This window comes from Mercenaria mercenaria, chromosome 2, assembly GCF_021730395.1.
Source record: "Mercenaria mercenaria strain notata chromosome 2, MADL_Memer_1, whole genome shotgun sequence".
Classification (NCBI taxonomy): Eukaryota; Metazoa; Mollusca; class Bivalvia; order Venerida; family Veneridae; genus Mercenaria; species Mercenaria mercenaria.
This window is the reverse complement of record NC_069362.1, coordinates 23726086-23753318: the sequence shown is the minus strand read 5'-3', so window position 1 is coordinate 23753318 and position 27233 is coordinate 23726086. Positions and strand designations below refer to the sequence as shown.

General features: G+C 36.5%; 1 protein-coding gene across 1 annotated transcript in view; it reads left to right on the top strand.

Moving 5' to 3' along the window:
- The window catches only part of LOC123562034 (uncharacterized), a 156262-nt gene that overhangs the window by 55966 nt on the left and 73063 nt on the right, over positions 1-27233 (top strand). The window contains exons 8-23 of the mRNA XM_053524837.1: positions 4801-4940; positions 6589-6787; positions 7318-7493; positions 8356-8515; positions 9922-10092; positions 11100-11270; positions 11934-12119; positions 12877-13056; positions 14452-14583; positions 15657-15815; positions 18305-18493; positions 18886-19071; positions 20495-20671; positions 23987-24106; positions 26637-26908; positions 27088-27228. Of these exons, the coding sequence (XP_053380812.1) occupies positions 4801-4940; positions 6589-6787; positions 7318-7493; positions 8356-8515; positions 9922-10092; positions 11100-11270; positions 11934-12119; positions 12877-13056; positions 14452-14583; positions 15657-15815; positions 18305-18493; positions 18886-19071; positions 20495-20671; positions 23987-24106; positions 26637-26908; positions 27088-27228 (2759 nt within the window). The remainder of the gene's footprint in view (positions 1-4800; positions 4941-6588; positions 6788-7317; positions 7494-8355; positions 8516-9921; positions 10093-11099; positions 11271-11933; positions 12120-12876; positions 13057-14451; positions 14584-15656; positions 15816-18304; positions 18494-18885; positions 19072-20494; positions 20672-23986; positions 24107-26636; positions 26909-27087; positions 27229-27233) is intronic.

The window sequence follows — 27233 nt, the reverse complement described above, 5'->3', positions numbered from 1 at the left end:
TAGGAATAATTTTGTTTTTCTCCATCCCTACAGTTAATGCATATACAAAAAATAAGGATAATTTTATTATGGACTTCATTTGCTGTATGAGGGAGGCAAAATGAATAAATTTCCAAAAAAGATAGTGCTTTAACCCCTCAACTACAAGGTTATACAGTGGTGTATGACAGGTTTGATTAAAACTTCGAAGTACTGTTATAAATTATACAAGGTTTTATCCACATGACTTCAGCACTCTGCAAAGATGCATGCTCCTCAAAGTTTCTACATTGATGTATAGTCTGTAGGTAAAAGTAAATTAACTTGTAACCACATTATAATTACTCCATTAGTTTTGTATGTTTACACACACCCAGGCTCCAGGTGAGATTGCCTTCAATTTTTAAAAAAAATTTATCTTAATTTATTTGGGGTCATGCGGTGATAGGTAATTTGTAACTGTGGGTGTTAAACATGGGTATTTTAAATGTTATGTAGAAAAAAGTTTAGTGCTATTAAATTTGTAACTTTATGTTTTGAGAATTAAGCCTTATGTTTAGTTAAAATTTAATAAGCTGTTTTTGCCATGTAGTATAAAGAAGCTGGTCTTACATCAGAAAAATGTTAATGAGATTGGTGGACAACTAATTTTCAAGGATTTCATGGTTCTGGTGATCTATGTAATTTATTCCCAATTCTTTTACTTGATTTCCTTGTCCTCACAAGGCGGCCCTTTCCCTTTCGACTAACAAAATTAGATAATATGTAACAGAATTATTATAAGAAAATTAGAGGTACAGTTAAATAGTCTATAGGTAGGTGGTGATGTGATGATGTGCAGAGTGCGGTTTGATTGAGTCTGTTCATGAGAGCTTATGAAATTTGCAACACGCTCCCTAGCTCAGGCATAAGTTGAATTCTTTTACAGTAAAAATATGTGTACTCCATGATCCCAAAGAACAACACTTGAGTTCAAGTCAACTCCCCCACCCCCACCCCTTCCCCCTCTCCACCCCCTCTATATACAGACAAAATATTTTTCTTTATTCTTTAAACTTTGCAGATATCTTGTTAGTATGTCATGATATTATGTCAGGTACTAAAGTACCAAGCATTTAGGAAATCAGATTTATTATTTCATACGAATGAACAATTTTCTCATCAAGACAATAGGAGAGATCGTGTTTGTATACAAATCCCTTGTATTTTCTATTTTTAGAACTGATAAGACAAAGTTTGGGTGGGCAGATGCCGAGCGTCCATGTTTTTTTGTAAACAGTGATGTTTTTCTAACGGCTTAAACTTTCTTAAAACACAAATGATATCAATAATTTTTTGATCAATGGAAAGGATATAAAACAAGCAATTTATTGATTACTTTTAATTATCATTTCGAAATAAAATGGCTTTATTATGAACGCTTAACTTACAGTGTTTTTTCTAAAAGTTTGGAGCATCGCTACACCACTATTAAAATCATATGTCATTTAAAATGGTCATTCATTTCAAAAAGATATTTTAATGAGAAAATATGAAAATCGTAAGCATTTCAAAACTTTTTGAATTTTTAAAATCCATAAATGAGCGAAAGAGTTATTAAATTAAAAATTCCGATCCCATACATTTGTTTTGCCAACCACCAGATAAACAGGTGTTAATGCGTGAGGTCAGGGCGATCTCTCCTATATTCACATTTTAAATCATACTGACAGGCCATTGTAGAAATTATTAATGTGTTCATCGGTATAAATAAATAAATAAATATGAACCGTGCCATGAGAAAACCAACATAGTGGCTTTGCGACCAGCATGGATCCATACCAGCCTGCGCATCCGCGCAGTCTGGTCAGGATCTGTGCTGTTCGCTAACAGTTTCTCTAAATGAAATAGGCTTTGAAAGTGAACAGCATGGATCCTGACCAGACTGCGCGGATGTGCAGGCTGGTCTGGATCCATGCTGGTCGCAAAGCCACTATGTTGGTTTTCTCATGACATGGCTCATATTATGTTTAATCAGCCGTGTATTCCTAATGTTTAGTACCTGTTAAAGACATCGATGCATCATACATCAGTAATGATGTTACACAACTGGAAAATCATGACAATTCACCCATTGACATACATTAACTTACTAAAGTAAACCACACTGGAGATAAATCTTTTTTTTTTAAGCCAGCCTAGATCAGTTTAATAAAAATATTTGTCTATAATCAGTTTTAGCAACAGCAATTAAATAATCAGTGCATTACTGTAACCATCACTGATTTTGTGCTTGCATGTAGGGCCTCAAAATTGTGCACTAGTTTTTTTACATGTCAGTCAGAAAATTCACTTGCATTATTAGTAAAGTATGTGTAATTAGTACAGAAATAATTTGAATAGGATTACCTGCAGCTTTACTTGCTTATATATAGGTTATAAATCAAGTATTTACCTTCTCATGACTTTCATTAAAGGTCAATAAATGATCTATAACCTATACTTAGCACACATAAGCATGTTTCTGGATGATATGAGGAAAATTCCATAGATGAATGAAAGTTACATTTTTTATCTGTGTCTGTAGAGATGTTTAGAGAAATTGAAATTTTAAAGTAAACATACAGCCACCTTGTAATGTCAATTTTCTAAATGTTGTGATTTAATGAATGTGTAAAGTGACATTCTGACTGACAGACGGAGTGACAAGTTGTCCTTCACACCCATACATATAGACTCAATTAAACTTTATAAACATATATCTCAAGCACTCTAGTTTTGCATTTATTGATTGGATGTTGTGTGAAATTAACAATGTAACTTTTTATGCATCCTCTTTGTTTTTGACTCAAATGTATAGTGAACAAGACAAAGGAAATCATTACATTCAATCAAGCCCTGATGGATTATCCCCCTTTCTTTAATCATTTAACAAGTACATTTAATGTAATTTCATATTTTCAGTGGTTAAATCATTTTAAAATTATTCAGATGTCAAATTCCATCTTATGATTTTTATAACATCCTTTTGAAAATGGCTGTATACTCTAAGGATCAGCCCTGGCGTTAAGGTATGCGGTTTGGGCAGGTGTGCGGCGATCCACAGACCCTTTCGGGATTCTGATCACAATCATGGGGATCGAGGACGGGGGCACAGTTTGTCAACCCTCTTTGAAACGGTATGTTCGTAAAACATCCTATTCTAAGGTAAGTCATACCTGTAAGCAAAGTCAAATTAATGAATTACTTTGTTCGTGGATGCTCGGATCAATAGAATCTAGTTTGATGAGAAGTATGGCCAAAATTATTACTCTCATAGCGATTCCAGCGCAAAACAGGGCCCAGGCTGCATGGTCAAGTCACACTAGGAGGGTCACATTGGATACAGGAAGAAAAATGTCATAATTATTTGTCCGAGGTTGCATTCTTTCTCATGAAACTGATTTGATGTACACTGGCACAGTTGTTTACCATAAGAGAGTGGCTAGTGTCCAAACATCTAGTCTAAGGTCAAGTCACACTTGATGGTCAAAGATTAAGATGAAAACTTTTGTCCTAAAACTTTCTTTGCATGGATATAAGTTGAGTAAGCAAAGACAAAATGTAAATTCCACACACAAGACGAGTTCTAGCCAAGAATCCAGGTCCCAGGTTAATCAATCACACTTAGAGTTAATGGAACATTGATTATTTTGCCAGGAGGCATTTGCTTCTCGTCATGCTCTGAATTTATCTCTCAAACATAAAATGTTCATCCTTAACTTGATGACATGTCATGCGGGATAGACCCCTATGATCATCGGTTAAAGGCAAGGTCACATTAAAGTTTACTTAATGTTCAGAAAGCGAAAATACTTGACTAAAACCTTCAAACTTCCCTGGCATTTTATGGATTTTGATTAACTGGACAATTTAAATCAAGGTACGGAAGTGTCATTCACAGTCCCTAATCCTTCAACCTACTCCTAGCTGTAACATGTAAATGCATTATTATTGTATTTTATTTTCAATTACAAGTCCGTAGGAAAAATCGAACCACTTTTCTGTAGTACAATTGCATGTTACAACCAAATTCTGAGGTGTATTTTGAGCTATCTCTACCTGGTAAGGATTTTTGTGTGGACTTGTAATTTTTTTTTTTCGATTTTTTTTTTTTTTTTTTTTTTTTTTCTCTTTAAAGATTAACTTCCCTTAGTTGTTACTATAAATAACTTACGTTGTAACTTTTTTATAATTGACCGTAGGGAAAAACCAAGACCACTTTTCTGTGGTACAACATTGATATTACTTTCAAATTTTGGGTGTATTTTAAGGTATCTCTACCTGGTAAGGATTTTTTTTGTGGACTTAGAAAAATAAAAGAATTACAATAATTTCTAAAAAAAACAACATTGTAAACAACTAGAAAATTAAAATTCCATTTGCAAATACAGGTGCTAGTGTAAACAAATTTGCTGTGACGGGCGTATATTGTGACATTCTGCACCCTTGTTTCAGTTTTTTTTGAGGGATTTCATACATTTTTTTTTTGAAAATGCTTTTTATACTCTAAGTGTCTAAGACCTGGGATGCTTATAGTTTTTTTAAATATCCTTCTGATTCCATGAGTGACAGGTGTAGCCAAGGACAAAAAGAAATCTACTCAGCCCCTTTTAGGGGTGTCTGACAGGCCAACATGGGGATCGAGGGGGCGGGGGTCACATGTTTTGTAAACACCTGTTACTTTTGAAAACTGGTATTTTCAGTAAAACATCTCATTCGTTAGTGGTAGATGCCCTCAATATTTTTTCTGCTGTACAGACTGAAAAAAAGCATAATTAATTAAATAATTACTATTTTCAGTGGATGCTGGATACAATAGAAATCTAGTTGCTGAGGATATGCCAAAATTTATTACCTCCCCTAGCTATCCAGACAACTACATGGGCAACATTCAGGCTGCATGGACAATCAGGGCAGAAGGAGATATCATTGGACTTCAGGTAAAGAAAAATGTCTTATTTATTAGTCCACAGTAGGTTTGCATTGTTTCTATAAATCTGTCTTATTTCCCCATGCACACATGGATATTCAAATAATGTTTACCATAAGCAGGCAGTGTGCTACATGTACTACTCATAGCTTAAAGGTCAAGTTCACACTGATGTCAAACATTTTAAGTTGTTTTTATGTTTTGTCTAAAACTTTCTTTAGCAAGAATGGATATTCAGTTGACTAAGCCAAAAAGTCCACAAAATGTAAATTGCCACACACAAGATTCAGCCTTCTAGCTCAAAGATCCAGGTCACAGTTACAAATCATACATTTCCTTTGAGTTTGCTTTGTTTTATGGAAAGCTATTTGTTTTTGTATGCCAGAAAGGACACTATGGGATAGGGCTGGTCTCCGTCTGGCCTCTAGCAATTTATTTTCCTCTCAATAACATAAAAATGATTTCATCCTTAAACTTGATTTGCACATTGCTCACATGCAGGGGATGACCCCTATTGATTCTGAGGTCAGAGGATAAAAAGGGCAAGGTCACATTGACTGTTCATCCTCTAACTGTTTACCCAGAATGTCTTGAAAATACCTTGACCTAAGACCTTCAAACTTACCAGGCACATTGCTCATGGGTTGTGGATGACCCCTATTAATTCTGAGATCAGTGAGTTAAAGGTCAAGGTTACAGTGACTTAGTAAAAACCATTTCAAGTCAGCATCTAAAGTACCTTCAGACCTACGATCCTCAAACTTGTCAGACATGTAGCACATGGCCATTGAATGACCCTATTGATTTTGAGGTCAGTGTGTTAAAGGTTACGATCACTGTGCTTGTTCAAAAACCATTTCTGCTTAATATTTTGAAAATTACATGACCTGTGATCCTCAAATTTGAAAGGCATATTGCTTACATGACCCATATTGATTTTGAGGTTAATGGTCAAAGATCAAGATAATAGCTACTACAAAAATAGTAGTACTAAAAGGATTTTATCATGGACCCCTCTCGATACTGAGATTACACAGTCAAAGGTCATGGTCATGGTAGTACTAAATGTTCAGATGTATGTATTGTGTGATGGTATTTGTTTTCTTACATACAAATATAACAGGGAAAGACAAGGTTTTCTGAGTAGAAGATCACCTTATCTTTTCCCTAGGGAAAAGAAAAACAACATGTGCGCATATCGACGTCATAATTTGATGTCATATTATGGCATAGTGTATGAACTATTTTTAATTTACAATATCTTTAAAATTATTGCAATGATATTAACTGTAGGCAAGAAAAAAGATCTTACCTGACTGCCTGAGTAAGGCAGATGTTTTCCCATCCCCCGAGGGACAGTGTGGAATGCAGAACTGAGCTCAAGCAAGCTTTTTTTATGTACGCTGTCCTCCGGGTTTGGGAAAACCCTGTCTTACACAGACAGTCATATAAGATCCTTATAATCCATCTGTCTGTTTGCAAGATCGATTCTGCGCATTAACTTCGGAATGCTTTTACCTATAATCTTCAAACTTAATTGGCAGTTTATATTTTCTCTCTTTATTTCAGTGCAATTACTGCTTTAAGGCAATTCATATTTTCATGTTGATAATAGTTCGTTTTAAGTATAATTTAATGTTACATAATTATTGTTTCAGATAATTGATTTGGAATTGGGTAATGGTGATACACTCAAGATTTATGATGGGAGAGGGCCAGATGAAGAGTTAATTGCTCTCTACAATGGAGGTGATGATATATTAGAAATACTCTTCACTACTGGAGAGTATTCATATATACAGCTCAATACTGATCTCAAGGACACAAAGAAGGGTTTCAATATTACATATCAAAAAGGTAAAATTGTAGAATTTGCTATGAAATAATAGTGATAAAACACTGACCGAGGCATTAAGTTTAATAGAATTTAATGCAATAATTATTGAATTTATTTGCTGTTCAACTTAGCAGAATAATGCATATACTATGAAATTCTGTTTTATACTGTATAAATGAAATATGGTATACATGTATATTGAATACTGACACCATTGTGGGGTCCTTCATTTAATTTTGGCGGCAGCATTGGTTATTCAAAGGGGTGTTCACTGAAAATGTACTGACTGAATAACAGACATTGCAGACAATGGTCAGCCAGCATGTCTTATCTGCACTGGTCACAAAGGCAAAATCACTTGCCGCCAACGGGCTTAGAGTTAACACGTATTATTCTTTTTACTTAATTGTATCTTTATCTTACTACTTTTTGTTCAGAATCCATTTGGGATGTAGAATCTTGTCATCTGGGAAGTGCCTTATGACCAAAGGATGACTAAAAACCCAACAAGTTGTATTCGATTCTTTGTCATTTTCTTTTTGTCATCTAGGTTGTGATATAAGAGTTCATGCAGGTTTTGGTAGAATCAGTTCCCCTGGATTCACAGCCAGGCACGAGTATCCACCAAAGCTATATTGTACCATATCTAAGCTAGATGCTGGTTCCAAGGAGACAACACTGTTGTTTGATAAATTTGATACGGAACTTAACTACGATCTAGTTCAAGTAACTATATTATCATATCTTAATTTCATGCAAGCCTTTATAAGTATATGGGATAACTCAAACCTGGATGGTCAGTTTAAATAGTATATTCAAGACATTTTGTAAACTAACAAAGCTACTCATTGTGCAGACTGGAATCTCATATTTTGTTTTATTAATGACATGCTTTGTTTATAGTTGATTAACACCCGCCATAAAATGCCCAGTAAACTGTATTTTGACCAAATCACAAAACACAAAAGCTTATTTTCACAGGTTATGAACTGGTTCTATTCAGAAACACATAAAAAGTTATGTTCTATCCTTTTGCCAAGTTTTGAAAATCATCAGATTTCACGATGTCAGAAATGTCCAAAACGTTTTTTGCTTTCATCCTATTTCTTGTAAAATCTTTTATCATGCATGTAGGCTAAATGATCTTTCAACAAAATGCCAAGTAAAGAGTAAGTTAAATTCTTAACTTAACTGAGAATGAGCTTATAAACACAACTTCAAGACATACAGAGATACTGTTCTTCTACTTCAGCCTCTTACGGCTATTTTCAGATACAAAAGTTATATAACTGGGCAAAAATGGCAGTGAAACACTAAATTTACTCTAAGAAAAGATATCCATATCTGCAGCTATAATAGTCCGTCTTGATTCGACTACATTGAAGGAATGTGGCAGCCATGTTGTTTTAATCAAATTCATGCCAGAGAATTATTAAGCAGATTTGGAATATATCTTGTCTGGATGACATTGTGACATCTTTTGACCAACAGAAATGCAAGAAACTTGTAGAAAGCAAGATTATTTCCAGTGTTGAAATATCACATATTCTGGACCTGTATAACAACATACTTGATATTTTATTTCTAGGTTTACAAAGGTATAGAAATGTCTGCAGAATCATTGCTCAAGAATGCAAGTGGCCATCTTGATCCTTGGTCAGTATCAGTGGCTAGTGGACAGTTTATAATCCACTTTGTAAGTGACCCCAGCTTATCAGGATTAGGATGGACTGTTTCTTTTTCATTTGGTAAGTTACGTAACATAGTCTTGATTGATTATTAAAGTGTTGTTTGGCTACACAGATTTCCATTATTTTTCATGAAAATTATTATATTGCCCTTTGGTTACACAGATTTCCATGATACACTATTATACTGTCATTCGGTTACACAGATTTCCTGAATGAAGAATTATTTTTTACTTAAGGTGTTTTGTCTGACCTCAGTTATTTTTTTTTTTTTTTTTTTTTTTATTTATTTATTTTTTTTTTAAAGAGTAACTTCCCTTAGTTGTTACTATAAATAACTTATATTGTAACTTTTTTATAATTGACAATAGGGAAAAACCAAGACCACTTTTCTGTGGTACAACATAGATGTTACTTTCAAATTTTAGGTGTATTTTAAGGTCTCTCTACCTGGTAAGGAATTTTTTTGTGGACTTAGGAAAACAAAAGACTTACAATGATTACTAAACAACCACAAAATTAAAATTCATTTGCAATACAGCAGCCAGAGTAAAGAAATTTGCTGTGACGGGCGTATATTGTGACATTCTGGCACTCTTGTTTATTCTGTTTTGCAGTTTGCTTTAATTGCTGTTTGTTACGATTCGGTTGGTCATTGTCTGCATACCGTTACTGCATACATGCCTTGGGCAAATACACAGCACCTGTGTATAGTCGGTGCATGTCATAACTGCATATCGATTGACAATTATTTGGGATGATATTTTGACAGATGATTGAAGGGCAGTTCGTTTAGAAATACTTAGTTAATGGTCAAAGGGGCGGTGCTAAAAGGGCAAAGGGGCGCTGAAGAAAGGAAAAAGGGCGGCGATACCGGGCAGAAGGGTGGCGCTAAAAAAGAGCAGGGCGCTGCGCCCTGCTATTCCGCTCTAGAAAAATCCCTACATCTGCAGATACAATAAAGTGAAACAAGGACAGATCAAGTACCTAGGCTCACTTAAGCTATTATATAATATTATGTTCCCCTGCTGTATTCCTTTCATTTTTAATATTTGGATGCTTGAAGCCATGTATAACTGTTTAGGCCTAACAAAAAAATGTTTGTTTCCGGTAACATGCTAAAAAAATTAGGTAGGTGGGTAAATGTTTTTTTTTTTCAGTAAGAGGGACTTTTCAGAAATTATTTTTGTGTTAAAAATGAATAAAAATAAGGGGGTTATGCCTTTAGAGCATCAATAAGTTGATTTCTAACATCACTGACCATGTTTAAAGCGTAAAAAGTGCAGTTTTGTAACTTCTTGTTAAAAAAGGCCATAAAAACATTTAGGGTCAGGTCAGAAATTTAAGATAGGTCGGGATACTGGAAACAAATTTTTTTTATGCCTAAAGCATTTTTCTCACATCTTTACAGCCTTGATTGATCAATGTTTTACTATAGTTCAACCCTTGAATTGGTATATTTTCAGATTGTCATGACAATGGTGAATTACCTGATAATCTTAGTGTTTCATCCAATCATACTTCATATGGATCCTCAGTTACGTATGACTGTGATACTGGGTACCAGTTGGTTGGTTCCCAGCAAAGATACTGTGATATGGGTGGGCTTTGGGGATCAGCCATGCCTACTTGTAAATGTAAGTGTTGTTATGATTGGGTACCTTATGATTAGTTCCCAGCAAAGATATGCATTTGGCGGTGCTATGGGCACCAGGTTGATGGTTTCTAAGAATGTGTACTTTTGATATATATTGAACCAGCTTGTAAATGTAAATGCACACAATTACACAATGATGATATATGTTCAGTCTCAGAAAAGATGAAAAATATACTCAAAGACTTTGGTGTTTGGCTTGTTTGTGAGTGTCTCACTGTCTTGCTATCCTGGGAAAAGCAGAGCATTCATTCCCACAGAGATGGCTTTCAGGACTATTCAAGCCCTCTTGTTAATTATGTCTCCCACACCACAGTGGTGTGGGAGACATATTGATTTACTCCTGTCTGTGTCGAACAGTTCTCATCCGATCGTCACCAAACTTGAACAAAATGTATTTGCCAATAAGTCCTCGGCCAAGTTCGATAACTAGCCCAATCGTCCTAGGGACTTCAGAATTATGACCCTTGAATTACCGAAAATACTGATGCCAGTGATACAGGTATTGGTGCATGGTTGACTCAGAAACATAATGAAGAAGAAATGCCAACCTAGATGATTAGGCAGTTTTGAACTTGTGGGAGACATACGCTTTTTCTCAAAAGCAGCTCTAGTTTGAATAAGTGCTTAGTTTGACAATTCACAGTAAAGATACTGTGTTTTATGAAGGTTTTTGGGCTGAGCTATCACCACTTGTAAATGGAAGTGCATATTATAATTAAGAAATAGCATTATAGCGGTTTTATTGCTGAATTATGTTGTTGTTTGTAGTAAATATGTGAAGAATTATATAATGAACAATGATTTACTATGATGTAAAAGCAATGATTTTTTTTGCATGATAATGTCGCACTTTTGAGGTTCTTTGTTTTAAAGGAAACAAATTGAGGCTGCTTCAGAATACTTTTTACAGAACCAGAAGTATGCAGTATTAATCTTTGTGTCTTTAGAAGTAAGTTATGTACTGATTTTTATGCATTTTTCTTGCAGATATTTATTGTGGTCCTCCAAGGATGTTGAAAAATGGCAAGCTTCAGAACTTAACGAGTCGTTATTTCAGTGGTGTGGCTTCTTATATATGTAATCCAGGGTACGAGCTTGTTGGTAATAGAAGCGTCACATGTAGCACACATGGCTGGACTGACTTACCTGTATGTGAAGGTATGTGAAATATTGTCTATGAATGTCAGGATTCTTTGTTGAATTTGTTTGATATGGCTTTTAACTTTTTGCTTCACATACTCTAACCAGTGCCACTGAATTCCATACTTCTTATCACCAGACAACTCACAACTTCCCCACATGAGTGGGAGATTGAGGACTTAAAGGAAATAATGAAGGATCTAAAATATTGACATCATTCTATTGGTAGACTTGATGTTAGAAGAGTGTGAGTCACTGAGTTCCAACTTAATGCTTTAGTTGTCATATCTGTGTGCTTTTGGCAAAGATACAACAAATAAACGTTGATAATATGAGAGTTTGCTAATAGAATATTTTGTGTGATCACCTATTTACCCTTACCCTGCTAAATTTCTGTAATGAACTTGTCCATCTTCCAGTTTGGACAGTACCATTAACAGTTAAACTTATTTGAGTGGGTGTTAAAAAGGGTGCTTACCAAAAATATACTGGCTGAAAAGCGAACAGTGCAGATCATGATCAGACTGCACGGAACCAATTGTGTCCAGCATGGTAAAGGTTAAGTATTTGGGAAACAACACTATAAATTAAGATTTTTAATTGTAAATTAGAGTTTTAATGTGACCTAAGCACAAAACTGAAATCCTTGTTTTATGATTTGTTTATGTTTTTTATTTTCAGACATTCTCTGTCCAAAGTTACTTCCCCTTGAACATGGAAGGACATTCGCACCATATTACAACAGTGTAAATGAAAGGGTTCGTTTTGCATGTGATCCTGGTTACCGATTGGTTGGTTTTACTTCTGCAGAATGTATTGCTGTTGGCAGGTGGTCACATGACCTTCCGAAGTGTGTTCCGGATAATGGTAATTGTGTTGTGACTTTTAATGTTAGGTTGATCAGTCTGTAATCTGCATCTGAAGATTTAAAAAGCTCAGAAGCTGTAAAAATATACTTCAGAATGCAAGTGGAGAAAAATGCATCTTACAAAACTTTACTGAAAAACATTGTGCAAGAAGATGGAAGTTTCTTAATACAGTAAAATTTGTTATAACATAAGCTCTTGAGACCCAAATCCTCATTTGAAGGAAAATAGTATGGTAGATAAAGCTTTTATGAACAGCAGCCTCTGTATAGCAGATATATATTGAGATGTCTGGTGGTGTTTGCTGTATTAACCTCAATAGGTATGCAAACACTAAATAAGGAAATTGCATAAAAATGGATATTCCTGTATTGGCAGATTTATATAGTTTTAATATTGTTTGCTCTGTTTAGCATTTTTCCTTACATTCACTGCATTTTTTACAGAAATCATATGAAAGGTCAATGCTTGACATTTAAGTGAGGTTGCTGTAATACAGAAGTGGTCAAGGAAGCTTGGGACTTACACCACAACTGCAGTTTGGGATCTCATTTTTGAGCTGATTTTGCAGTGTACTTGTTTGTTTTAAAATATTTTTTTGTATCAAACATGATCCCCATTTTCTTTCAATTTTATTCAGATTGACAATATTTTTCAAGAAACTGTAAGCTACAGACATTTAAAATTGGCCCTGGTATGTGCTGCAGTCAGTTTCACTGTTTATGTGGAATAAAGAAGTAATAATAAACTATTTTCAGAGACAATGTGTCCTGAGTTGAAGATTGTACACGGTTCTGTGTCCAGGCAGGAACCAGTCCATGTTGGTGGAAATGTTACTGTGATTTGTAATGATGGCTACCAGTTATCCTCAGGGTCTGTAGATATCATCACTTGTACAGAAAGTGGAGAATATAATGCTTCCATCCCTGAATGTATAGGTGAGATGGTAATGTTACTTGCTTGGAAAAAAAAGTTTTGTTTTTTTCATCCATTAAGCATAAGCAGATGTGATAGTGGAATAAGAACACTTGCAAAAAGAATGGAGAATACAGTTTCTGTTCTGAGGTATTACCTCTTGCCTGTAGATTGAAGTTGCCACAGACATCGAAGTGTATAGATCCTACTGACACTTATGTAAAGATTAGAGGTTAGAAAACGTTTGGTCATTACACTTAGGAGAGTGGGAGTTCGGTAGCTTACTGTGATGAATGTCTTCTTCATATCTTCTAAACTGCTTGGAACATTTTCATAAAACTAGCATCAAGTATTTACCTTATCAAGAAAAATGCAGAGGGCAAACCCAGGTCACTAGGTCCAAACTCAGGGTCATATTTGGAGGTCAAAGATCAGACAGTTTAACTTTGTGTCCACTCCATCTCTTCTAAACCACTTAGAAGATTTTCATAAAACTAGAGTGAAATATTTACCTCATAAAGATGAATGTGCAACCCAGGTCACTAGGTTCAACATCAAGGTCACCCTTGGAGGTCAATGATTAGATAGCTTCAATTTGTTCCCATAAGACAATTTGTTATGTGCAAGACAAAGACCCCTATCTCAAAGATCAAGGTCACACATGGAAGTCAAAGGTCAACAGGGCTTTTTCATTGTCTTGTCTGTAACTCAACCATCCATCAAGGGATTTTGATATTACTTGGCACAAATATTCTCTATAATCAGATGATGTGTTATGTGCAAACCCAGAACCCCAACTCAAAGGTCAGGGTCACTCTTGGAGGTCATACGTCAGTAGTGTATTTTCAATGTCCATTCCATAACTGTCATTCTTGAAGGGATTCTAATAAGGCATGGCTCAAATGTATCCCATAATAAGATGACTTGTCATGATCAACATTCAGACCCCTAGCTTAAAGGTCAAGGTCACACTCAGAGGTCAAAGGTCAGTAGGGTTTTTCCTTCTGGCCCATAACTCCTGTCATTCATCAAATGACTTTAATATTACTTGAAATAAATGTTCCCAATGATGAGACAATTTGACACGCGCAGGTCAAGGTCAGACTCCGAGGTCAAAGGTCAGTCAGTTATTTTTCCTATGCACTCCATAACTCTGCCATTCATCAAGGGATTTTAGTACTTTTGCCTAAAACCAAGATTCCTAGCTGAGGGATCAAGGTCACACTTTCATGTCAAAGGTGAATAGGGTTTTATTTTCCTATCCTGTCTATAACATACAGGTTATAAAAATTTGACTAAACATTTACCCAGATATTACATATCAGTAACCATTTACATTCAAATGAAGCTGTATGGGGGCATGCACTTTTTCAGAAGTAGTCTCTGTATTACCAGAAACATAATTTGTATTTCTACAGATGTGGATGAGTGTGTTACCATAGAGAAGATATGTGGTACTGAACATACATGTGTTAACACAGCTGGTTCCTTCTGGTGCACCTGTGCAACTGGGTACCAGCATACTGAAGCATCAGAATATTCGTGCGAAGGTATGTTAAAGTTCTATTTTCAATATTGGTCTGACATTGAGTGGTAGGAGTCTTATCAAGGTCAAATTAAACTATTATCAGAGGTTTTCCATACCAGAGGTCTGCCATGGTTCTTTGGTTAAACCTATAGCACATTTCGCTGTTAATAATACTTTTTTGTTCATTGTACAGATTAAAGGAGAAAATTGACAGTGTAATAGTTCCTATATCCAATGTTCACCAAACTTTGTCAGAATGTATGTAGGCATAATATGTCGGCCAGTTTCGATAACTAGCCAGATAGTCCAAGTCATTCATGTGTTATAGACCTTGAATGACTTAAAGTTTCAAAAATTGACAGTGTCCATTCTCTTACCTTGAGCAATTCTTATCTATTATTCACCAAACTTAGAATGTTTATGGACCAAGTTACAGCCAAAATTACTCAAAATTGCAAAAATTCAGCGTCCACTCTATTACTAGAGTATCTTTCTTGGAACTACACCAAATTTATACAGAATTAAAACTTGGAGACCAAAACTGATTAGTATCTCCAAAGTTGTGTCCCTTGAATTAATCAAAATTAGAATTGACAGTGTTTGCTCAGTTACTGGAGAATGTTTTCTTTGTTTTCAACCAAAATGAGAATGGGTATCTCAATAATACATATAGGTCCAGTTTAATTACCAACCAGTAAGAACCTCCAGAGCTATGGCCCTTGAATTACTCAAAATTTAGAGATTGACAACTTCTTTGCTCAAAATAAGTAGTTTCTTAACCTTTAGCCTGCTGGCGGCAAGTGATTCTGCTTTTGCGACCAGTGCAGACCAAGATCAGTCTGCACATCCGTGCAGGCTGATCATGGTCTGTGCTATTCGCTATTCAGTCAGTAAATTTTCCGTGAACACCCCTTTGAATAATAAATGGTATTGCCCAAATTGATCAATGGACCAGTCCATTTTAGAAATTTAGCAGGCTTAGGGTTAAACGTCAAAAGTAATTGCTCTAACAGGCTTATATTGTGACAGTCTGGCCCTCTTGTTTCATGTTACAAACAATAAAACTGATAATAATTTAAGCAAATTTTATTTCAGACATAAATGAATGTCGAGAAGATAATGGAAGTTGTGAACATGATTGTGAAAACACTGCAGGAAGTTATATTTGTATATGTAGAGACGGGTACCGGCAATACACAGACAACCTAACAGTGGTGGATGATCGCGTGCTGGTACCACAGAAATCATGCTATGGTGAGTATGTACTTAATAGTATATAATGAAGCTGGGTACCAACAATACAAGCTGATGTTTATGTACTGGTACCCCAGAAGTCATGCTTTGGTGACTGATCCATTCAAGCAAGAATAGCATATATCTTGAACAGTTATTCCAAAAATCATTTTATGGGTACCAGCAGTACATTGACTGGAACAAATCAGTCTGTTATTGTGTACTAGTTCCCAAATTTGGTCATGCTTAGTGAGGTGTTTAGGTTTAACCTTTAGCCTGCAAGTGTATCTGCCTTTGTGACCAGTGCAGATCATGGTCTGCACTGTATGCTGTTCAGTTAGTACATTGACAGTAAACACCCCCTTGAATAACAAAATGGTTTTGCCCAAACTGAATGATGGACCAGTCCATTTTAGAAATTTAGCAGGCTAAAGGTTAAATCAGTGAGTGGGATGCTGAAGTTTGGAATCGGTCTCCCAACACAGTTTTATAATATTGTCAATGTAGTCTACATGTTCTAATTCTGTCAGTGGACGCCAGCCTGCTTTGCTTTGTAGGCAAAGTGTAGATCAATAATTTGTAAGTTTGATCTTTGAATGAGGCAAGGATGACATTTTGATAGAAGGCATTATGTCAGAAATCATTTGTCAGTTATCTCGTTTATTTTGAGTAGTCGGCATTTATTTTAGTGTTGAGAACAGGTTAGTACTGGTAAAGAATCCAGGAACATTGGTTAGGTAAATTGCCTGCCATTACATAACAATAATACTGCCCTTAACCCAAAGAGGCAACATTAGATACAGGGTCTAATCCTGAAATTGCCAGATCAATGTCAGAGTACTAGTCCTGGGCACATCACAATATTAGAATGCTTGAAACTAACTAAAAAGCAGGGCATAAACTGTATGGTAATGTGTTAGCAGTACATGGGTAGTAATGGCTCGTCCTTGATACTGTGAAATCATTTAATTTCGCCGGCACGAAATTTCGTGGTTTTGACCAAAACGGCTGTTTCGTGGGGACGTAAATTCGTGGATTTTCAATTTTTGAAAAAAAAAAAAATCAAAAAGAAATCATAAATTCCACAGGAATAGATCAACTAGTACTTCTGTCCTTACATGTGAAAAACCTACACGTGTCAAACAGCGCTACCATGGTTACCGAATTTGCAATCAACACCGCGGGAGATTAGCGAGTGATCATGTGCCAATTAACGACTGCGTTATCTATAATTATACGAACCCTAATTTGTAAAACTTTTTAGAACTGTGAAGTATTCAATGAGAAAAGTCGGCGCCAATTAAAAAGTGTCAAAACCGTAGCACCTTGAACAATTAGCATTCATAATCGAAACAAATATAAAGGTGATCATTTGATCGTGTTTTAAACAAGAACTACTTATTTTACCGCAAATTAAAACATACTATTAAAGATTTAAATAATGTAGTGCTAGTATAATCATAATAATTCTTACATTAACTAGTATAAACTGGTCCAACGTTTTTTTTTTTGGCAAAAGGAATGCACGTCTGCATCTAAAATTACAAGCTGTTGAACTTGTGCATGTGTTATTTTCTGCCGAGAAATGTGTAATCTGAATTAGATGCATCGGATACAAATCTTACAATTAATATGTAATATTTAATAGTTCCAAAGTCATAGTATTTTACTACATGTCATTAAAATAAAGGCTAGTGTATAAACATTGCATAGCGGGGCCGTAAAAAATCATATAACAGCCGTATTATAGTGTAGTTGGCATGTGACGCTACGTCAAACTTCTTTATTTAGTATCTACTTTCACTTCAGCAAACATGTCATAAACAAACCACGGGTACATTTCTAAATGAAATAGTCGGTTTTGTTTCCACGCATACTTATGTTTATCGTTGATGGAGATTCCATAAACTACACGAAAGCTGCAGGTTAGTACTGCCGCATGAATACAACTATGGATCAGATCGGACGGCTTTGGTGTCGATTTTGGCGACTTCGCGTACAATAAAAAATTATCATGGGCATAATTTGTTCGTTGGGACTTAAATTCGTGGTTGAGCTCAACCACGAAATCCACGAAAATTAATCCCCCACGAATAATAATGATTTCACAGTAATAGATGTTAAAAGTGGACTTTGGGATGAATACTGACTTATAATGATGGAGATGATAGATTCTGCTGCAATGATATATGTTTTGACTGTTAACTTTGTTAGATGTTCCTGACTGCTTAGCTCAGTAGGGAATGCACAGATCTGCATATTATCATGAGTTTGATACCCTAACAAGGCATTTGTTTTTGTGATGATTTTATTAGAATACTATATTTTGTCTGAAATCGTTTGTCCTTCACGTCTGATTCATGTGGAGAAGTTGGCAGTTACTTGAGAACAGGTAAGTACTATGAACTCTGGCCATATTAACTGCCCACCATTACATACCCTAAATGAAGTTGAAAAAATTGCACTTAGCCTGAAAGATACAATGTTAAAAAATGTGAATGTGGTTTCAGTCCTGTGTCCTGCTCTCCAAGTTGATAATGCAACATTGTTCTATTCAACAACACCAATACCGGACGGCAGTTATTTGTACCCGACATCGGTATATATAAAGTGTCCTAGTAACACAGTCCTCAATGGTCCGGCATTCTTACATTGCCAGGAAGATGGGAATTGGGATGAAAATGTCACTATGTGTACAGGTAAATGCTGCTTTACTCTGAATTATTCTAGTTTTTTCATAACTAAGTATATACCAACTTGTATTCCCCTGTCGAAGATGAAGGAATATTGTTTTGGCTTTATCCATCCATGCGTGTGTGTGTTCTACCGAAATAGAAAATGCTTATAATTCAAAAAGTTTTTAAAGTAGAATTACCAAGAATCACATAATGATATCGCCTTTGACCGAGTAAAAGCAGAGTTTATTTGGACAACAACAGTTATGAGAGATATTTCTTAAAGAGCATGTTGAAACGAGATATGATAAAAATTTAGAAGAAAAAGTGTAAAAAAATTGTGCTGCTTTATTCAAAAGGTTTTTAGCTGTAAATGAGCTTCTTATTTGATCTTTTGTCTTCTTGTTCTTTGAAAGAGGTCCAGTGTGATGAAGTTCCAGAGTTAGGAAATGGTTTGATAGAATATACAGGTGAAAGACAACTTGGATCTTTTGTAAAGTTTTCATGTAACCATGGTTACATCCTCCATGGCAGCCAGCACAGATACTGCCACCTGGTGGATGAAAGTCCTCAGTGGAGTGGAAAGCAGCCATCTTGTCAAGGTAAAATCTTATAGTGTGTTTCTTTCTTTGAAAATTTTACATCATAGTAAATATACAAATGACTTTGACCACCTTAAATTCTTGCAGAATGTTTTGATTTGTTTTGACTGTTAGACTTAGACAAAGGTTTAGGTTGAGCTATTAGTTTAGGTGGATGATCCAGCGTCAATCATGCATAATTGACAATTTACATAAACATCTTCCTCTCTGAAACAGCTGATCAGAATTACACCAAACTCGTTCTGTAGCACCCATGTATAGTCCTTTCTAAAGAGTGTTCAAATGTATCTGCTTGGCCCTTTATTGGCTGCGAAAGCAAAACACTTTTAAACAACCTCTTCTCATAGATGAATCATTATCAAACAATCAAACATGTTCTGTATCATCCTTTTAAGATCCTCTCCCAAATTTTTTTATTGTTCATTTTTGTTCATTTTAGGGGACATCGTTGCCACAGTTCAAAATTGAGAACCCTTTTCAATAATTTTTATGCCCCCGGCATCTACTGATGTGGGAGGCATATAGTGATTGTCCTGTCTGTCTGTTCGTCCGTCCATCTGTACGAGGTTAACCAAATGGGACTGTTTCGTCTAGCATCAATACCCCTAACTAGAATGACTTGATACTAATGCAGATGTAACCTGTGACCATACCTCATCTTCAGACATCACCTGACCTCAGTTTGACCTTGACCTTGAACTTGACCTCGTTTTGGACTTAGGTTGCTTTGTATCGACAAGGATGCCACTGGGGGCATCAAGCGTTTATTGAACGCAGCTACTTGTTTCTCATGAATCACTTGATGGATTTTCATTAAACTTGTCTAAAGCGTCCATGTAAAGTTATGTCACAAATTTATTCAGATGGTTTAGCTTGGTGCCAGAAAAAATAAATAAACTGTAATTTAGTGCTTTACATGAACTGCATGATCAGTCATAACAAAACTTGCTCTTCTAGCATCTTCATATGGTCATCTCTCAAGTTTGATCAGATGTTAATATTTGGCCCCTTGTAGGGCTGCTTGGGCCAAAAGTAGATTTTTTATGATTTCTTGTTTAAAAATCAAACTTGGTTTTTAGCACTCTTGTATGGGCCTTCTCACATTTATTCAGATGCTAGGCTGCTTTCAGGGGCTGTCAGAGAAAAAAAGAAAAACTTTAAGATAACTTTTGATGAACTATTTCATATATCTTCATCAAACTTGGCCAGAGGCAAGGTTTAAAGGTCACGGTCCTGTTCAAGTGTGTGACTTAGGCCCATTTTGGCCTCTTGTTTCAACTTATTTCCCCAATAGAAATGTGTATTTCTGAATGCCATAGTATGATTGAAATACTCTAAAACAAGTTATGCCCCACAAAATTAATTATTAGATTTAACTTCAAAATTGACATAAGTGTTTAAAATAATATGTTTCTTGTTACAGCCGTAGACTGTGGCATGCCTCCTGGAGTACCAAATGGGAAACAGACATTCAGAAAAACTACTTACAACAGTGTAGCAGTCTATCAGTGTAAACCTGGATACAGACTGGTTGCTGAGCTGGATGTTAGAACCTGCCTTGCCTCAGGACTTTGGAGTCCAAATATAATTATGTGTGTTGGTGAGTATATTTATGCCACACCCCTACCCTTGAAAGAAGAGAGGGGTATATTGTTTTGCTCATTGACTGTCTATGTGTCTGTTTTTACACCATTTGTTTTCCTGTCAATAACTAGAGAATATTTGGTCTCACAATGTTCAAAGTTCATAGGGTGAGTGCCTGTGGTCAGTAGATGGTGTCAGTTGGTCAAATGGCAAGGTCACAGTGATTTGAGATAGAAAAGGGCTTCTGCTCAGTAACTAAAGAACTAAAGAAAGCTTTGGCCTACAGATTTTAACTTCACAGGATGATTGCCTTTGATCAATATGACCCCCCTCTTTTCTATGGGTCAGTAGGTCAAAGGTAAGTGGGGGTGGGGGGGAGGGGTGCGGTTCACACTAGCAATGACCGCAAGACTGAAAGCAGTTTCTGCTCAATAATGAAAGAAGACTTTGCCTGTCAATCTTCATAGGATGATTGCCTGTTGTCAGTAGATGACCCCTGTTGCTCTTTTGATGTCATTTGGTCAGAGGTCAAGGTCACAACATGCAAATTTCATACCCACTTGCCTGTGACAGGCTATCATGGGTGCGTATGTGTTTTCCTAACAGCTCTTGTTAATAAAATAAAATGATTTCTTGAAAGCAGCAATACAAACCAAGACAAGTCAATACAATGTAGTACACATTATCCTAGACCTATTTTTCTATTCCAGCATTAGCAATACAATACAATACAACACAATGAAAATTTTAGAAGTCTATATGTATATATATAAAGAAAATACATAAGCTACTTTTTGTATATTGATATATATATATATATATAAAGAAAATACATAAGCTACTTTTTGTATATTGATATAGTGACTTAATTTTTGCAGAAAATTGCACAGTTTAACTGTTTGTATGAGCAATGTTAATATGCAGATTTCATATTGTGCTTTTATACCCCCTGACAGGCGGGTATACTGGTTTCAGGTTGTCTGTCTGTCCGTCTGTAGACAGAATCTTGTGCGCACCAACTCTCCTCATCCCCTTGACACAATTTAATGAAACTTCACACAAGTGATCAGTATCAACACTAGTTGTGCATGGGGCATGTTAGGTTCTTTCAGAAAAAAAATGCAGAGTTACGGGACTGGTTTTTTGTTACTATACTATATACATAGACACAATCTTGTGCACACCATCTCTCCTCATCCCCTTGACACAATTTAATGAAACTTCACACAAGTGATCAGTAACAACAGTAGTTGTGCATGGGGCATGTTAAGTTCTTTCAGAAAAAAAAAAATTGCAGAGTTACGGGACTTTGTTTTTTGTTAACATACTATGTACAGTTGACATCGTACTTGCGACCACCTCTATTAAGCGATTTTTATATTAAACGACCAGTCAAAATCCCTCCAGAACGTTTCCAGTATATAAATTCATTCCATTAAACGACTTTTTTATTAAACGACTAGCGACCACATTAATGTAGTCCCGACAGGTTAAATATTCGACAAAAGTATCCATTAAGCGACCGGGTACCAAAATTCTACCGGGCATTTCTTCATCTGTGTAATTAGTGAGTACGTTTCGCACGTGACTGAATGCAATTAACCTTTGTATCAATCAAACTGACAAACAAGCTTGCCATAATTTTCACGGTTTGTGGATTTTGAAACCATACATGTCTGTTCAAAATAAATACAGTTACATTAACAATTAAAAATAACTTTCCTTTTCATCTGACTGAAATTCATTAAGAGACCATTCTATTAAGAGACCACTTCTTAGCAGTCTCTTGGGTGGTCTCTTAATACAGTGTCGACTGTACATACAGTCTGCACATGCAACCTTGTGCACATCTAATCTTCCGAACCCTTGCACACAATTTAATGAAACTTCACAAAAGTGATCAGTACCAACCCTAGTTGTGCATGGTGCATGTTACGTTCTTTTAGATAAATATTCTGCTGAGTTATGGGACTTCGTTTTTTGTTAACATACTATGTTTATACAGTCTGCATATGCAATCTTGTGTGCCCTAATCTTCCGAACCCTTGCATGCAAGTTAATGAAACTTCACACAAGTGATCAGTACCAACCCTAGTAGTGCATGGTGCATGTTATGTTCTCTTAGATAAATATTCTGCAGAGTTATGGGACTTTGTTTTTTGTTACTGTACTGTATGCATACAGTCCACATAATTATGCAGTCTTTTGTGCGTCAGATTGCAATATACTGTGTCAGTATGTGCGGGGGGTACATTCATCACCTTTAGTGATAGCTCTAGTTCTGTATTGTTTTATTTGTCTTAATGCAGTCATTGTAAAACATAACAAACCATACACTATTAAGCTTCACCAACAAATCTAAATGGAATTAGTTTTATTTTGACCGTTTTATTTTGACCTTGACCAACTGATGTACTTGGCATTGTCTTATTTTGACCTTCACCTACTAATCTGTGTGACATTAACGTATTTTGTCCATAACCCACTGATCTGTTTGACACTGGTTTTATTTTGACCTTCACCCACTGATGTACTTGACTTTGTCTTATTTTGACCTTAACCTACTAATCTGTATGACATTAATTTATTTTGTCCATAACCCGCTATTATTATTATTATACCAGATTTATATAGCGCCCTTTTCATGATCAATTTCACGTTCAGAGGCGCTTTACATAGTTCAAATGCAGCCACACAGGGTGCATAACTCATCCTCTACTAGTACAGACACAGAGCGATCTGACCAGAGGGACAGAGTGAGACAAAGCCCCCACCACAGAGAGATCAGAAATCGGATACAGGCTTGTCCGGCTAACTTAGCCTAGCTCGTTGTGAATAGACAGCCTGGTTCTTTAACGTGCCCAGTGTATAGCAAGGATTGCCTGGGTTACTGACCAGTTCACCTCTAGTTAGGTGGGAAACACTGAAAAGCGTTTCTGAAAATTCCCGAGTAGCTGCCGGGGATCGAACCCCCGACCTCAGGATTGGAAGGTCAGTGTGCAAACCACTGAGCTATCCGTCCACCTAATCTATTTGACACTGGCTTTTTTGACCTTCACCCACTGATGTACTTGACATTGTCTTTTTTTGACCTACACCTACTAATCTGTATGACATTAACTTATTTTGTCTGTAACCCACTAGTGTATTTGACACTGGCTTTATTTTGACCTTCACCCATTTATGTACTTGACATTGTCTTATTTTGACTTCACCTACTAATCTGCATGACATTAACTTATTTTGTCCATAACCCACTAATCTATTTGACACTGGCTTTATTTTTACCTTCACCTGCTAATACATGTGACATTCTTACCTCTGTCTTCAGCTGAGACATGCTCAACACCAGTGATGTCAGAGTATGTTACCATGGTAACAGAGCCACGAGTGTACTTCAACAGCTCTCTGGTGACTTTCACATGCAACAAGAATGGATATAAAATTACTGGTAACAGAGCTTTATGTATTTGCTCTTGCAGAAATTTTATTATGTCTCCCCCAGGAGACATATTGTTTTTGCCCTGTCCGTCCGTCTGTCCGTCCGTCCGTACGTACGTCACACTTCATTTCCGAGCAATAACTGGAGAACCATTTGACCTAGAACCTTCAAACTTCATAGGGTTGTAGGGCTGCTGGAGTAGACGACCCCTATTATTTTTGGGGTCACTCTGTCAAAGGTCAAGGTCACAGGGGCCTGAACATTGAAAACCATTTCCGATCAATAACTAGAGAACCACTTGACCCACAATGTTGAAACTTCATAGGATGATTGGTCATGAAGAGTAGATGACCCCTATTGATTTTGGGGTCACTCCATTAAAGGTTAAGGTCACAGGGGCCTGAACATGGAAAACCACTTCCGATCAATAACTAGAGAACCACTTGACCCAGAATGTTGAAACTTCATAGGATGATTGTACATGTAAAGTAGATGACCCCTATTGTTTTTGGGGTCACTCCATTAAAGGTCAAGGTCACAGGGGCCTGAACATTGAAAACCTTTTCCGATCAATAACTAGAGAACCACTTGACCCAGAATGTTGAAACTTCATAGGATGATTGGTCATGAAGAGTAGGTGACCCCTATTGATTTTTGGGTCACTCCGTCAAAGGTCAAGGTCACAGGGGCCTGAACATTGAAAACCATTTCCGATCAATAACTAGAGAACCACTTGACCCAGAATGTTGAAACTTCATAGGATGATTGGTCATGCAGAGTAAATGACCCCTATTGATTTTTGGGTCACTCCATCAAAGGTCAAGGTCACAGGGGCCTGAACATGGAAAACCATTTCCGATCAATAACTAGAGAACCACTTGACCCAGAATGTTGAAACTTCATAGGATGATTGTACATGTAAAGTAGATGACCCCTATTGTTTTTGGGGTCACTCCATTAAAGGTCAAGGTCACAGGGGCCTGAACATTGAAAACCTTTTCCGATCAATAACTAGAGAACCACTTGACCCAGAATGTTGAAACTTCATAGGATGATTGGTCATGAAGAGTAGGTGACCCCTATTGATTTTTGGGTCACTCCGTCAAAGGTCAAGGTCACAGGGGCCTGAACATTGAAAACCATTTCCGATCAATAACTAGAGAACCACTTGACCCAGAATGTTGAAACTTCATAGGATGATTGGTCATGCAGAGTAAATGACCCCTATTGATTTTTGGGTCACTCCATCAAAGGTCAAGGTCACAGGGGCCTGAACATGGAAAACCATTTCCGATCAATAACTAGAGAACCACTTGACCCAGAATGTTGAAACTTCATAGGATGATTGTACATGTAAAGTAGATGACCCCTATTGTTTTTGGGGTCACTCCATTAAAGGTCAAGGTCACAGGGGCCTGAACATTGAAAACCATTTCCGGTCAGTAACTTGAGAACCACTTGACCCAGAATGTTGAAACTAAATAGGATGATTGGTCATGTAGAGTAGATGACCCCTAACGATTTTGGGGTCACTCTGTGAAAGGTCAAGGTCACAGGAGCCTGAACATTGAAAACCATTTCCGGTCAGTAACTTGAGAACCACTTGACCCAGAATGATGAAACTTCATAGGATGAATGGTCATGCAGAGTAGATGACCCCTAACGATTTTAGAGTCACTCTGTTAAAGGTCAAGGCCACAGGGGCCTGAACATGGAAAACCATTTCCAATCAATAACTTGAGAACCTCTCGACCCAGAATGTTGAAACTTCATAGGATGATTGTTCATGCAGAGTAAATTACCCCTTTTGTTTTTGGGGTCACTCCGTTAAAGGTCAAGGTCACAGAGGCCTGAACATTGATAACCATTTCCGATCAATAACTTGAGAACCACTTGACCCAGAATGTTGAAACTTCATAGGATGATTGAACATGCAGAGTAGATGACCCCATATTGATTTTGGGGTCAGTCTATTAAAGGTCAAGGTCACAGTGGCCTGTTCATGTAAAATCATTTTTTGGAAATAACTTGAGAACCACTTGACCTACAATGTTGAAACTTAATAGGATGATTGGACATGCAGAGTAGATGACCCCTATTTATTTTGAGGTAACTTGATCAAAGGTCAAGGTCACAGGAGCCTGAACAGTGACTTGAGAACCACTAGGCCAAGAGTGTTGAAATTTAGCGGGATGACTGGACATGCCAAGTAGATGATCCCTATTGCAGCCAACCATCAGTGTCTCTTTGACTTTCGCTCCTGACCCCTATTGACTTCTTGCCTACAGGACTTTGCATTGGGGGAGACATGCGCTTTTTTACAAAAGCATTTTCTAGTTTACTTTGGATTTACAAAGGAGAAATTTTGAACATTGTTTTGAAATTATTAGCAAAAAGGACCGTTACTTTTCAAAGGGAGGTTATCTTTAAATGCAACTTACGTTATTCTATTTTGGCTAGGAACAGCTAATCATTATTATATAGTTTCCAGCATTTGAACTGTGGAAAAAGTTTGAAAAGCACATGAATTATATTCCAGATCCATACCCTTTGACCTGCCAAGTATCTGCTAGTGAGAAATATTTACCAAATGTCAACCTGCCAATACATCATGTGACCTTGACTGTAACCTTGCAAGTGTCATCTGCTCAGCACCTGCAGAACTGTTCACTACATTACAGCCATAAAGTGTATGTTTGGCTGGACCAAGAGAAAGTGAAAAACAAACTCATAGAGAGTTGTCAGTACCTCACACCAAATGATATAAAGATTCAGGAAGCTGGAGTTAGAATTGACAGTGATTCTAAGAATGTAAGTTCTCTCAAATTTCCTTTGATACATACTGTTTCATTTTGCAGTCTGAAGTAATCACCTTATATAATTAATGATCTGTGCCGTAAACTCATTTTGATTATAGTGTTTATTGTTTGAGTAGAATGTATCACTTTAAATGATAGATCGTAACTTTTCTTCATATTCTATGCTTGCAGATAAGTATAAACAAGACTCTAGTAGTGTCTTCTGGTAACTTATCAACACCTATGAAAGACTCATGCCTGCGAAGTATTGGTGAATGGTTTAAAGGAGATGGTAATCAGTTTAAATTGCAGAGCAGCAATGAATGCCCAGAAGTAAT